A 14,924-nucleotide genomic window follows, 5' to 3' on the forward strand; every position below is an offset into this window, starting at 1 on the left:
TGTTGTTAGGAGCACATGCTCTCACCAGCTGAGCCATCCTGCCACTTGTTGGCAGCTCAGCAGCAGCTAAGCTCAGGCGCAGCTCACTGGCCCATGTGAGAATCAAACCGGCAACCCTGTTGCTCAGAGCTCATGCTCTTAACCAACTAAGCCACTCGGCCGGCCCCCGTGTATAACTTTTGAATTCCCAAAAACTTAGTTGTCTCTTGGTATCCCCTGGGGATACCCAAATCCACGGATGCTCAAGTCCCCTGTATAAAATGGTGTAGATCAACGCATACAGTTGGCCCTCTGCATCCGTCTACTCTCAAACATGGGTTGAAAACAGCACAGGTATTTATTGAAAAAAATCTGCGTGTAAATGGACCCACACTGTCTGACCCATGTTGTTCAAGAGTCAACTGTATATTCAAGTATCCTGACTCTGCAAACCTGTGTCCTCGTATGTGCGGGAAGTGCCCTTCCCCTGCCTGCCACAGTAAGAGGCAGGAGGACGCAAGTGGGGGCCATGGCCCCAAGGGTCAGTTAAAGGGGGGGGGGTGTGCACCCTTAATCCAAATGTCACAAATGTGGACGGCAGAGTCAACATGTGTTGGCCTAGTGGTTCCCATCCGCAGTGGGGAACACCAGTTTTCCAACCATCAGATGACCAAAAGATCTTGACCAAGGCCAAGACCACTTCAGTGCCCTCTCCCCTCCACTACCTTCACCAGGAACGCCGAAGGAGAGGACCAGGAGATGGAGATAGAGGGCTGGGGGGTATGATGGTCCAATTCTTTATTGCCACATAAAAGGCCATCGGAAGCTTGTAAAAGAAAGTCACTTTTTATGCACATGGTTCTGTGGGTCTGTGGGTCAGGGTTTGAAAAGAGCACCGGGATTCAGTGAGCTCTTCTCTGTTCCATGATGCTGGGCTTTTGCTGGGATGACTTGAACAGCTGACGCAGGAGCCCAGATGGCTTCTTCCCTTACACATCTGGCATCTGGGCCCCGATGATGGAAGACTGACACCAGCTGGGACTCTCAACCGGAGGCCTGCATGGGGCTCCCCAGAGTGAGCTTCAGGTGGTGGGCCTTCTTACACAGTGGCTCAGGGCTTCAAGGGCCAGTGTCCCAGCCAACCAGGCGTAGCTACATGGCCTTTGTGGCCTGACCTCAGAAGGCCAGCGCGTCACTTCTGCCACACTCCACTTATGGAAGCAATCAAAAACCCGCCCAGACTCAAGGAAAGGCAAGAAGACATCGACCTCTCTATGGGAGAAGCGTCAAATAATTTGGGGCAACATTGTGACGCTATCACAGTAGATCATCAGAAGAGTAAATGATAATAACAGAAGAAAATTTCCCAGAGCTGAAGAAATATTATACATGAGTTTCAACTCAAAGGAGGACCCATAGTGCCAAGGAGGAGAAAAAAAGAAAAAAGATTCAAACCTATACACATCTTCACAATGTGTCAGATCCACAAAGATAACTACTAAAAACTTCAGAAAGACAAAGAATTTACTGGAACAGAACAAGAATCAGAAGATGACATCAGACTTCCAGTTGGCAACACAAAGCATAAGAGCAAATGAAACCTATCCTCAGGCAGGGAATTCAGAACCATCATGTCCCTGAACTATCTCTAAGAGAGTTTCTAAAGGGGATGTACCACAAAACAAAACCAGAAAATGCAGAAGAAAGACATAGGATACAAGAACTGAAACGCAGAGAGACCAGGAAAGCAAATAATTAATTGCATATTAAAAAAAAATTAATAGCAATTTTGGAACCAAAATCCAACATAATTTCTGTTGGTTTCCTTTTTGCCCTCCCGGGATGGCGAGGAGGGCAGGCTCTCCCAGGACCCCGACAGAACCCTGACTCTGGATTCCAGGTTTCTGGAGTTTTCAGCTAAGCACTCGTGCCCAAGGAGTGGGTCGGCTGAGACTGCGTGTGCATGCTATGGCACGACCCGTTACATGTGTCACCCAGGTTATCACATATCTGTCATCTCCACGCCAGTCAGTCCAGACTTTGCCCAGGTTCCCTCCTAATACTCTCTCCATAGATCTGACTCCCTAATTCTCTGACTTGTGAGGTTTCTCTGAAATGGACCAGCTTCACCCTTTGTTGCCTTTCCCTGTTTCTACACAGAATCTCCTTCTGATCACTAGTCCCCACCTGCAGGAGCTGGGATTGAGTTCAGCTGGGAGTAAAACCCACCCCAACTCATGCACAGTTGGTTTCTCTCCCTGTGGATGCCGTCTGCAGTGGTGGCCGGTCCAGTGACCTTGGCTGCCCTGCAGATGGCCACGTGGCCAGCAGCCTGCTACCTGCAGGTTATTCACCCTCGTTTCTTCGCGGCAAGCCCACCTTCCTAAATGGGTGTCTGGAACTCAGAACTGTTTCCCAGGCTCCTCAGCCCACCGGCCTCCAGCAGGTCCTGCTGCTGGCGGGTCTAGGTGGAGATTAGGAGGAGGAGAAGGGGGTGACTTCCTTTTTCTGAGGCCAGCAGCACAGCCAGCTGGCTCCAGCTGCTTCAGTACTGGCAGCGGCACAGACCTTGCCCTGCCCGTCAGCGGCAGTACCAGCTCTTCCACTCTTCCTGTCCACTGGGCTGTGCCTCCTTGGAAGTCCAAGTTCCCGCCAGGCCCCACCGGCTCAGAAATCTGAGCTGAATTAGTCCATGATGGAACTGAACTTGAAAATCGAAATGAATCACGGTAAAACTAGGGGAAAGACTATTTCAGCACACACGTGCATTGTCAATGTTATTGATAGTAATCAAGAAATGTCAAATATTGATCACGAGAGTCTTACGATAAAGCTGTTTTGAAAAGCACATATACAGTATATATATTTTTTTAGTTGCATATATATATATATATATAGAGAGAGAGAGAGAGAGAAAGAGAGAGAGAGAGAGTTTTTAAAGATTTTTATTGGGGAATTGAGGGAAGGGAACAGCACTGGAGAATTGGGGGAAGGGGAACAGACAAGTTGCTGTCCTTTTGTTCTTCAGTCTAGTTGTGGAGGACGTTGCTTCACTGGGCCAAGTTGGCACCATCTTTGTGCTTTTCCTGGGGGAGGCAGATCAGTCACCGGCTTCTGGATGGCCGCTCACGCTGGCTGCTGGCTGCTCACACTGGCTGCTGGCTACACACGGTAGCCCATGGCAACCCACTCAGCAGTGGCTGCAGCCTATGCCGTCGCCGGCGACTCACGGCAGCCCAGCTCCAGGTCGAGCTGTTGTTCAGCATCTTAGCTGTAGAGGGCAGTGTCACTGGCCCTCATATGTGGGATCCGAACCGGGGACCTCTGGCATCCCAAGCCAGCTCTTAACCAACGCACCACTCAGCCGGCCCTAGTTGCATATATTTTAAAGTTAACATACACTGAAATGTTATATATGGCAAAAATGCACAAATCTTATGTGAACAGCTCAATGAATTTTCATCCCGATTCCTTCAGGTTGTTGGCCAAGTCGCAGCAGGTCTTTCTCAATCTCCACCCAACTCTTATCCCCCTAACCTTTTCCTTCCTAACCATTGTCATGGGTTGAATTGTGTTCCCAGAAAAAGCTGTTGAAGTCCTAATCCCCAGCATGTCAGGATATGACTATTCGGAAATACAGTCTATGTAGATCTAACCAAGCTAAGATGAGGTCATGGAGGGTGGCTAATCCAATATGACTGGTACCCTTATAAAGGGGAAATTTGGAGACAGAAGACAATGTAGACAGTCGTGTGATGATGGAGCCCGAGATTGGAGTGACATGTCTACAAGCCAAGGGATGCCAGGATTGTGGGGAATTGCCAGAATTTTGAATGGCGAGGCAAGGGAAGTTTCTTCCCTAGAGCCGTCAGAGGGACCATGGCCCTGCGACAATGTTGCTTTCAGACTTCGAGCCTCCAGAACTGGGAGACAATAAATTTCTGTTGTTTAAAGCCACCCAGTTTGTGGTTCTATCATAGCAGCTCTATGAAACAAATACAAGCATTATCTGAGGTAGCATGTATTTTACTTATTGATTTTACCTAATTTCCCCACTAGATTGTAAGCTCCATAGGGGCACAGGTTTCTGTCCCTTTGGTCTCTGTTGTGTCCCAGTGGCCCAGCGTGTGGCAGAGTGGACGTGTGAATATCACCTACAGTCCAGAGCAGACATGTATTAGAAAACAACACGGGGCAGAGGCAGGGCTGGCTGTCTTTAAGCTACAAACAGAAAACATGACTCACAGTGGTTTGAACAAGATTTATTTTTTCACATAAAATCCCCGTGGTGGGCAGTCCAGGCTAGAGCAGCACTCAGCAATGTCCTAAGGACCCGCACTTCACCGGCTCCCTGCTCCATGTTCATCACTGCCCCTGTGGTCACAAGTAAGGGGGTGGGGGTGCTGTGCATCTTTGGAGTCACTGCCTTCCAGCAGGAAGAGGGGGGCAGGCAGACGGCCACACCAGCTGGTCTGCCACTGTTACTGAGGACCTCCTCCACAGATGCCACCAGTCTGGCTCAGGCACTGCTTTCACCAGGCCACCCTCGCCAAGGAGTTGGGAGGTTCAGCTGAGTACAAGCCTCCAGGCCACGGGAGAAGTGAAAGGTGAGGGGGGCATCAGGATGGGGCTGCAGCCCGCTGAGCGCCTGCCTCAGTGACACTGCGGCTCGGCTTGTGCTGAGAAATGAATGAGTCTGTAAAGGTACTGGGACAGTGGACTGGGCACGGCGGGGAACAATCGGACCCCTATATCACCCCCTACTCCAAAATTAACTCGAAGCAGATTAAATGCTACATTTGAAAAGCAAAATTTTAAAACTCGGGGGGGGGGGAAACATCTTTGGAAAAGGTTAGCAAATGGCATTAAAATGCAGACTGTGTATCACACGACATCATTAGAAAAGCAAACAGACACACACGCTGGGAGGCAACTGCAAAGCAACAACCTGAGGATCTGACAGGAGAAAAAGTGGCAAAATGAACTCTGCATGCAGGAAATATAATACAAAGGCACTTCTGAGGACACAGAGGTCCTCGACCTGACTAGTTGAGAAATGCAAATTAAAACGTTTGGGGTTGAACACAGCACCTTGAGCTGAGCTGCCCTGAGCTGTCAACGGGTGACCGGATGGCGACTAGACTTGGAGCTGAGCTAGCTGCGCCTTCCACAACTAAGATTGAAGGACAACAACTTGGCTGTTCCCCTTCCCCAATCCCACAACACTGTTCCCCTTTCCCAATTCCCAATAAAATTTTTTTAAAAAACAAAAACAAGACCTATCTGAATGCTACCTTTTAAAAAAACCAAAAAACAAACAAAAAAACGTTTGCACCCATCAGACTGGCAAAAAATAAGCACTCTGACAATATCAAGTGCTAAGAAGCGGGCAGAGGGGGGGGCCCAGTTGCCAAGGCTGGAGTGGACTGGCTACAGCCCACTTTGGAGAACAATCTGACGTCTAGTAAAACGAAGTGCACGTAGGCTACGACGCAGCTCCCACACACTGTGTGTGAAGACCTGCTCACAGCGTTCAGAGTGGCACTGGGTCTAAGAGCAAAAACCCGGAACCCGTCTGGACATCTGGACATGCAGGATGGAGACACTGGAGTCCACTCATGCCACTCACAGTGCTGGGTTTTAAAAGTCTGTGTACCATTTATAATTTTTAAAGATGCAAAACAATACCATGTAGTGTAGGACACACACCTCCACACTAACATTTTTAAGAAACAGAGTCAGAATCAGCAGGCATCACTTCCACGGGGACAGGCACCCACTTAGGGCAGGGGACAAAGAGGGATGCAAGTGTCAATGTTTATTTCTCACGCTGCACAGAAGGTCCAGGAATATATTTATATTTTTTTATATGAGGAAATAACTTTAAATGCACACGGCAAAAAAGTACATGATGGCATGACAACCCCATGTGTGTGCAAAGGCAGATGTAAAGACCCACATCTAACCCTCTGGGGAAGCACCTCTAGGTATGAGCTTCGAAAGGGATGCAAACAAGACCCTGATACCCAGCACAGACCATGGTCGCTCTACTCTCTGCCTTAAAACACTGCAGGCTCCCAAGCCCATATACTCGTCAGAACCACCCACAGAGGTTCTTGTAAAACCGCCCTGGCCCAGGCCCTACTAACTTCCTACACCAGAACTAGAGAATGAGGCAGGCTCACTTTCATTCTCCAGGTGACTCTCATATGCAGCCAAGGGAACAGCCAAACAGCCAAACTGTCTAATAATTCAGGAATCCAGAGGCCACACTAGAGCCAAAAATTAAAGGCCAAGTATGGCAAGTGTGGTGCTGATGACATGGTTGCAGCAGCCATGGAGAGTTCCAGGCTCCAGGCCCCAGCTGTGTGCCGGCAAGGACATGGCTCCCCTCAGGAGGGAGATGGTCAGGAGGCCAGAGCCGCCTAGCCTTGTGGATTTCTGGCATCCACATGGGTGAGTGTTGGGGAGTGAAATGAGTCAACACACGTCAACTGCTCAGAACTACGCTTGGCATCTAGCAAGCACTCAGCTAGCTACCTTTCAAGTAAACAAACTGGGGGAAAGTGCTCACTAAAATATCTCACTAAGGAGGATCATGTTTACTCTCACAGCTTCATGGACAGGGTCCCAAGTCCGTGTGGGGGAAGCTGAGCTCGGACCTCTCGGTCGCTGTCAGCTCGTGAGCAATCTCTCAACATCTAACCTGTGAAACATCAGGAGCAACAAGAGAGGGTTAGCAGCTCAACAAAGAGCTCTAGTGACTGAAAGAAAGATTGAGTTCTTACTCTTCACTTCCCCTCCTCCTAGAGCAGCGGTTCTCACCCTGTGGGCCGCGACCCCTTTGGGGGTCGAACGACCCTTTCACAGGGGTCGCCTAAGACCATCGGAAAACAAAAAAATATTTACATTACGATGCATAACAGCAGCAAAATTACAGTTATAGAGGAGCAACGAAAATAATTTTATGGTTGGGGGTCACCACCACATGAGGAACTGTATTAAGGGGTCGCGGCATTAGGAAGGTTGAGAACCGCTGTCCTATACTAACAACTTTTTACAGTGAGAATCTAATTGAGTGTTTATTACAAAAAGCCTGGTTGCACCAGGAAGACAGGGTTGGTTGCTCTTGCTTTTAAGATGGAGACTCAAACGTTATTGAACTGTGAGTGGGGGGACACTGAGGATGGCTCTGGACTAGATGAGGACACACTGCTCCGAGACGGGGTTGGGGTGAGAAGGGGAGGACCGATGGCAGCAGGAAGCTGCAGCCAGGTGGAGAATCAAATGGCGGCACTTACTTTCAGCTGCACGTTCTTTATTCCCTGTACCATCTGTCCCCTCGAGGCACCCCAAAGGGAATGCCACCACTGACCCCAGCCTGTCCTTCTTCCAGATCATCCCAGAGCCCCGTTAGCCACAACCTCGTTTTCGTGGGCAGAGGTCACACCCTCTGCATGGTACCCCAAATCCGCTACTCACGGGACCCCTTCACCCAAAGGCCCAGAGAGTGTGGGAGGTGGCACAGGGTCCTGTTCCCATGATCCCACTTGCTATGTGGCACTGGCTGTGCTTTGCTTGACCTCTGAGATCTGTCTCCCCCACTCCCCAAATGGGGAGCACAGCACCTACCTGCCCGAGGGAATGAGGCTGAGAGCTGGAAATCCTGGCGGCCTCGGGGGGGAAAAAAATGCCCCTGAGGGCAGTCACACAGCTGAGGGTGGCTATCTCACTTTATTTAGCAAATGGTCACACTGGAGCCCCACCAAACTGCTCCTCCAGCCTCACTGGAGGGTCTTCCTCGGGAGGAAGCACAGAAGTGGACACAGAGGCCAAGCTTCCCAGTCAGCCTCGTCTTCTGCCACACACGCCATGCAGCGCGGAACAAGTCCCTGCTCATGTCCTCAGGCATCCACCCCCGTACGGCTGCAGGGCCTCCAGTGTCAAAAGTGCCAGGCCTCAGTGCAGCTCCACGTACAGAACCCCTGCTCCTGAGATGCTGACAAACAGCAAGGGCTTCTGTTCCCAGCTGTGGGGACACCAAATCCTTATTCTCCCAGCCCTCCGGCCTGTCCCTGCTGGGCAAGAAGCAAAATGTACGAAAATACTTTAACTATTTCTTTGAAACTGTTAAGAAATAAGGTCGTCTTGTTGTTCTTTGACAATCCCAGTAAAAAGAAAAGTTCACATCGGTGCCGGGGCCGAAGGCCAGTCCCCAGGCGGAGCGCCGCGGCTCAGTAGAAACGCTTGTTACGGTCCTGCCGCTTCTGGAACACCACGGCGCCCACCACGGCACATACGATGATGCCCAGGAGCGCACACAGCAGCAGCAGGAACACTCGCCACCCCGTCAGGGGCCCGCCACGGAAGTTCCCAGTTGGGTCATCCACATTGTCTGAGGGGGGAGAACAGGAGCTGAGGTGGCAGAGCAGAGAGGCCTGGAGCTCCCAGACAGGGCCCCCAACAGGGCCAAGCAGGGCGGGGGCCCCAAGACCCCCACCCCACCCCACCCCACCCCCATGGTTGTGGCTGTGCACAGCGTACTGGTGAGGGCCGGGGGAGTGGAGAGAGGGATGACCCCAAGGTTCCCAGAGACCGAGGTCTGGGGTGCCTTTCTGCTGCATGAAGCTGGTGAACACTGGATTCCGGGGCTCCCCAAGAGCCTGGCCTGCTAGGGAGGCCCAAGATCTGCTTTCACAAGACCACACCCACCCCTGGTGCAGTGTTCTGAGGTCCCCATCTGCCCTGACTCACACCTGGATGCATTCGGTGCCTCCTGGGGGCCCCAGGCCCCCAGCTTCCACCCTGCCCTTCTGCCTCATACCATGCCCCTGCCGCTAACCCCACTGATGACTGCCAGGCACCAGGCCTTGACACCTGTGGCATCTCCCAGAATCCCGACCACCCTGATTCTCCTCCCAGCCAGGCCTGTAATATCAAGCCACGAGCGCACTGACACCCTCCCTTCCCGAAAGACCTGACCAGGCAGGCCTGCTGACACGGTCCCACCTCTGGCCCCTCTCCACCTCTGCGGTGACAGTAACAGCTGCTGAATGTATCAGGAGCTCCCAACTGAGGCACTTCCAGCAGCCCCGCAGCCTATCAACCTCGGTGCTCCCACGGCCCCCTCTGCTCACTTCTCCTCCTCAGTCACTAGGCTGAGCCCCGGGACAGCGTCCAGCCCATAGCTAGGCACTGAGTGGAGGCTTTTGAACCATCTTCTAGAGGAAAGAACAGGCCAACAAATCTGCAAACAAGTTAATCCCCACCTGGCCAACCACATGGGGTTGCTGGGTGGGTGGGAGCACATGTGGTCTCTGAGTCCCTGGCAGCCAGAAGCCCTGGAACCAAAGGTGGCAAGACAGGGGCCTATGACAGGATTTGTGTGACCCTCAAAATGTTTAAAAGTAATCAGAACCTTAAAAAAGTGAGATGTCACATAAAATGCTGGGTTCCACTCTGGCTCCCGCTCAACATGGTGACTCTGTCTGGGCTGAGCGGTCCCTCTATGCCCCCGCTGGGCCCCCGGCACAATGTCAGGGTCTTGGGGATGTGTTTCTCCACACACAAGGGCCTCACTTCTCCACCCAGACCCTCACTTTGTGAGGGAGGAGTTGTGGCTAATTAGTGTCACAGGAGGAGCCCAGGCTTGGGGTTTTGCAAAAACTTAAGTTCACATCTTGCCTTTATATCCTAGCTGAAGAAACCTGAGGGGTCAGTTCCCTCAGCTAGCGGCAGAACCTACTTCCTAGGCTATTCACTGAGGTCCTGCATGTGCGGTATCAGTGCCCTACATGTCACCTACACCAATAAACGTCCCTGTGGCTTTACTGGAATTTAGTCTAGCACCGAGTGCAGGAGGAAGCAGGCACCAAGTAACACCATTTGCTGACCCAAGAGCGCAGGCGACAACCACAGCCAGACCTGGCAAGGACAGGGGACCTGGGCACATGCCCATGCCAACCTCGGCCCAGCCCCAGCCCCGTGCCAGGCAGCCCAGGACCAGACTGGGAGGGGCCACGCACACATACCTTTGGGCGACTTAAGGAAATTGACACTGGGCTCGATCTTGGTCCAGTCAATGTTCTCCTCGTCAGGTGTGTGCTCTACCATCAGCTGGAACAGCTTCATGGAAATGATGTCGTGATTGTCTGCAGGACCGACAGTTAGCTTAGAAAGGGCCTGAGCCCACAACGGGGTGCATGGCCCATGTCCCTGCCAGCCACATAAAACGACCATAAAGGGCCCCTGGGAGAAGCCTGCTCCTGTCTGGCTGAGGGCTCGGCCCTCACACACGGTCAGTGGCTGCACCTGAGGAGGCCTGGGAAAGGCCCAGGTCCAACCAGTCTGGGCAGGAAAGAACCTCCATTTGACAGTAACTGATCACCCCACATCTGAGATGGGGAGGTCAAGACTCAGAGCCAAGGTGAGGGTCCCAGTCAGCTTGACTCCTGCTATCAGCTCAGCTAACCGACTGAAATCTGAGGGAATGCTTGGAAAGGGGAAGCCTAAAGAGCAAGGACTTGGTGGCCAAGTGGGCAGAGCCACACAGCACCCAACAGCCCAGTGTGCGTAGCCCCTGGTGGCCCAGGGACAGGCACCGATTCTAAAGTCAGACTGAGGTTCCCACAAGAGCGCTGCCACTTCCTGGGGTGAACCTGGGAAATCCCTTCAATGCTCCAACTCCCAACGGTCTGGGTTATGAAAATAGCTACCTAAGCATATGTCACGTGACTTGACCCATAAGATGCCTGTTGCAGACACTGACGTTCACATCCCCCCGATGAATGGTCAGACTACTACACACAGGGCTCTCTCCATCACTCTTTACTGGCCTCCAAACAGATTAGAGAACATCCACTTACCACAGACCTGGCTCCATTCCCAAACCCTCAGGACAGATGCTGAAATTCTGTCATATGAAATTCAAAGTAACCCAAGGGGAAGGGTGGTGATGGATCCAGGGATGATACAAGGTCTGATTACCTGAATGCACTATGAACTGATTACCAGGTAATCAGTGAGTAGGTAAGGATTCCCAGGACGAGGGGGCTGACTGGACCACTCTCCCCTCTTTTGGGTATACCATTAAAATTTCCATATAAAATACTTTAAAACAAAATCCCCAAACAATGGACACTCTGGGGACCAAGTGAACTCAGACACTTCCATGGGGAGGAGGCTCCTGGACAGTCGCTGGTTTACAGGCCCTGGAAAGGTCTATCCAGAGGATGAACAAGCCTTCTGTCGGTGCTCTATGCTGCTTCCCAATTCTGGTGGTGAAGAGCTGGCCCTGGGCCCGGTGCCATCTGAGGGCCAAGAGGACCAAGGACTGCAGCCAACGGCTACCCACAAGTTCCGCCCAGGCCTGGCAGCACCCCAATGCTTCCAGAAGACTCACTGCGGGCCAAAGACAAAGCCCCGACTTCATGGAGCTCACAATTCAGTGAGGGGAAAGAGACAATAAAATAAATTATAAGGCAGACTCCAAGAGAGTTAAGTGCTATTAAGAAAAAATAAAGTCGTGAAAGGTGACCCAGAGTGTGCAGGAATGCATACAATTTTAAATCAGGGAGTCAGGGAAGGCCCTACTGAAGAATTGACATCCGAGCAAGACCTGAAAGAGATAAGAGGGTGACACAAACACAAAGGCCCGAGGCAGGAGGGCCACACTGTGTGAACAGCTAGAGGTAACATCCAGGGAGCAGGGCGTAGTCAGAGGTGACTGGGGGTGGGGGGCATTGGCACTAGGGCCTGGCGGGGACAGATGGTGGCCTTGACTCTGAGTGAGCCGGGGAGCCACTGCAGAGCTGAGTGGAGAAGCAGTGACACCTCATGAGAGCTTTAATGGCATCACTCTGGCTGCTGTGGTGACAGAGACTGTCAGAGGCTGGCGTGGAGGGAGGGGAATGCTTGGGGGGGGGGGCTCCTGCAATTGTCCAAGTGATGGGGGCCTGGACCCTCCAGGTAGTAAAGGAGGGGCGAGAGGTGGTATGCTGCATTGTGAAGACAAAGCCCGCAGAACTCGCTGATGGATGACAGATGGCACATAGGAGAAAAGGGGAATCAAGAATGACACCAAGCGCTTCCAGGTTGGTGAACACGTGGAGATTCAGGGAGCACGGAAGCTCCACACCATTCCCCCAAGCCTTGCCTTATGCATCTCTTCCACCTGGCTGTTCCTGAATTATATCATTTTATAATAAACTGGTGATCTTGTTAAAAAAAAGAATGACACCAAGGTTTTTGGTCTGAGCAACCAGAAGACAGAGGTGTCATTTATGTCTTGGTGGCAAGATGTGGTCTTCAGTAGTGGGCATGTGAAGGCTGAGACGCCTGATGGGCGTCCGGGTGGAGCAGGTGGTCAGTGACACCAGACCGCAGATGGACATGTGGGGTCTACAGAGTGCAGTTTCAGAGCCTCCTCAGGAGAAGACTGCACACACACTGAGCCCTGGCGTGCCAACGGTGACCGACAATGCAGGGAGCAGAAAGAGATCAGGCGAGTGTGGAACCAATGAAAGGAGTTTCAAGGAGACTGATCAGCTGTGTCACAAACTCCCAACAGAGCAGGGAAGGTCAATGCCGAGACTTAATGCCTTGCTCAGCCCACTCACCAGACAGGTCGCCGGTGCCAGCCGAGGCCCCGAAGTAGTAACCGGTAGGCAGGCGCACGCCCGTAATGTCAATGCAGTTCTTCCACTCGTTCTTGTCCTCCAAGTCGGTCATCACCTGCAGCCAGCCAGCGGGTCAAGCGTGTCCTAGGCCCGCCTGCCCGCCGAGTCCCTCCGAACCAGCACAGGAAGAGCCACCCCACCCCCAACTGCTGGCTCACCGTCAGACGACCCCGGGAGTAGCGCACCGCCAGGAAGGTGTCATGATCGCGGTTGCGGAAGTCGGCCGTGCAGCCAGCCAGCTCGGTCCAGCGGCCATCCTTGCTGTGGTCGTAGGACAGGGAGCCATTGTTCACCATCACCGAGATGTACGGGAACACGCGCTAAGACCAAGACACTGGTTACTGCGCAGCCAGCCTGGCTTGCGGGAGGTGGTGGGGGCCCCACCACCCCATCCCTGGAGGTTTCTCTTTGCTGGGACCAGGGAGACGTCCCAGCCCCCATCGCCCAGCCCTTCCCGTCCTGCTCTGCGGGGCTCGGGGGAGCAGGGCCTACCTCTGTGGTCTCGTCATTGGGGTATGTGTCCAGAAAGATGGCTAAGCCATGGAAATTGTCTTTGCTTCCAAACACAGGCCCTGGAATGAGAAGGAGAGGCTCTCGTCACAGGGAAAACTGGGGTTGTTCCCTGAGTAACCTGAGGACAAAGTACTGCCTGTGCGGGTGGGGCAAGAGATGGCGACCTGTTGGTCGTTCCCCCAGGCAAAGAAAAAAGCTTGGGGCGGCCTCAGGGCCGTGGCAGGGAAGACTCAAGTCTAAAACCTGCACTGTGAGGGGACAGCACTCAGCCATGTGTTCTGAGGACTCAGGTGACAAGGGGGTATCCAGCCTGTGGAAACCAGGTGGCTCTGAGGAGGCCCCAGCCTTTAACACAAGGGATAGCAACTTTCTGTCAAGGTCCAGAGAGGAAACATTTTGGGCTTTGTGTGTCACATACAGTCTTGGTCACCTAGTCGGCCTTGTTTTTGCTTTTAAAAATAACCCTTTAAAATGGTAGAATGGTAAAAACCATTCTTAGCTGGTGTACAACGCCAGGCCCCGGTGGGGTACAGAGTTGAGCTGCGGGGTCCAGCTCCTCCTTTTCCCAAAGGGACACCCTGCCAAGGTCCCAGGGCTCCTCAAAGAGGAGCAGCAGCGCCCTAACAGGGGGGTGCCCAGTGAAGGATCCTTGGCCACCGGTATCCCCACCTGCGCGAGCAAAGCCCTACCTGGCACGAGGCGGTCCCGACTGTACCATAAGGCGATGCCGTCTCCGTGGAGATTCTTCTTCCCAGCACCGTGAACTTTGAAGTGGACATGCATCTCCCAGTCCTTGAGGAAGCAAGGCTGGAGGGAGAGCGGAAAGGGCCACTCAGAGCTCCCTGGGCGTTCCTGCCAGCTGGGAGTGACCCAGCACAGACCCTGCCCCCACTGAGACTGGGCGTTCCTTGGAACAGGGCCAGGCAGTAGGGTCACTAGTGCCACTGACCAACAGACACCCCTAGTTTTCTCAGCAGGAAGAAAGGGGGCTGCTTGGCCTCTGGGGTGGCGAGGGGGAGGCCACACAGTATCACAAGGCAGTCCGAGGCCCAGACCCCGCCCAGCGCAGCCCAGCCCCAGTCTTCTCCACTTTGATTCACTTTCCTCAACACTGACCAAACCCAACAGCCCTATTTTCTCTCCATCCTCACTGCTCCTGCCTGCCCTGGGATCTTGTGGAAGGATTACTATCCCAATTTGAGCCACATATTTTACAAAACAGAAAACACATTCAGAGACAAAATAACTTGTCCTCAACAGGTAAGTGGACAGTCCGGATTCACACCCAGGTCCGTCTGGTGTGGAAGCCTGTGCTGTCTTCTAAACCTCCCATGGCCTTCAGGTCTTTAACACAAACTGCATCAGCTCCTTTCTGACCTTCCAAAACTCGCCCCTCACCCCCCATTTTCCTTTCCAATCAACCTTCAAAACAGAGGGACTCAAGCCCAGGTCTGGCTAACTCCAAACCCCAATCTCTTGGCCAGCAAACCACCTGCCTCTTGCAGACCTAGCCTGGCCCCAGCGTAGTGACAGCACCAGGGCTGGGGGTGGAAGGCTCATGTGCTGGGGCCTCTGGGCTGCCATGATACAGGGGAAGGCAGATGCTCCCCGGCAGCATCCAGGAATACCAGGTACAGAGCTGGGCATGGCCCACAGCAAGGCAACAGCCTGGGCTTACCCACCAGGAAGTTGCTTACGAAAACTAGTGTGACACATACTTCGACAAGAATTCACTTCAGGGGCCGGCCGAGTGGC

The 14,924-nt window shown here is 52.9% G+C and overlaps 1 protein-coding gene across 1 annotated transcript in view; it reads right to left on the minus strand.

Annotated features, from left to right (window-relative positions):
- Positions 1–7,694: 7,694 nt before the first annotated feature.
- Positions 7,695–14,924, minus strand: part of LMAN2 (lectin, mannose binding 2) — a 20,762-nt gene continuing 13,532 nt past the window's right edge. The window contains exons 3-8 of the mRNA XM_019655620.1: positions 13,859–13,976; positions 13,149–13,228; positions 12,815–12,976; positions 12,597–12,711; positions 10,011–10,130; positions 7,695–8,374 (exon numbers count right to left, since the gene is read on the minus strand). Coding sequence (XP_019511165.1) covers positions 8,214–8,374; positions 10,011–10,130; positions 12,597–12,711; positions 12,815–12,976; positions 13,149–13,228; positions 13,859–13,976 — 756 coding nt within the window. The 3' untranslated portion in view covers positions 7,695–8,213. The remainder of the gene's footprint in view (positions 8,375–10,010; positions 10,131–12,596; positions 12,712–12,814; positions 12,977–13,148; positions 13,229–13,858; positions 13,977–14,924) is intronic.

The sequence above is a fragment of the Hipposideros armiger genome, unplaced genomic scaffold (genome assembly GCF_001890085.2).
Source record: "Hipposideros armiger isolate ML-2016 unplaced genomic scaffold, ASM189008v1 scaffold_242, whole genome shotgun sequence".
In the NCBI taxonomy this organism is placed as follows: Eukaryota; Metazoa; Chordata; class Mammalia; order Chiroptera; family Hipposideridae; genus Hipposideros; species Hipposideros armiger.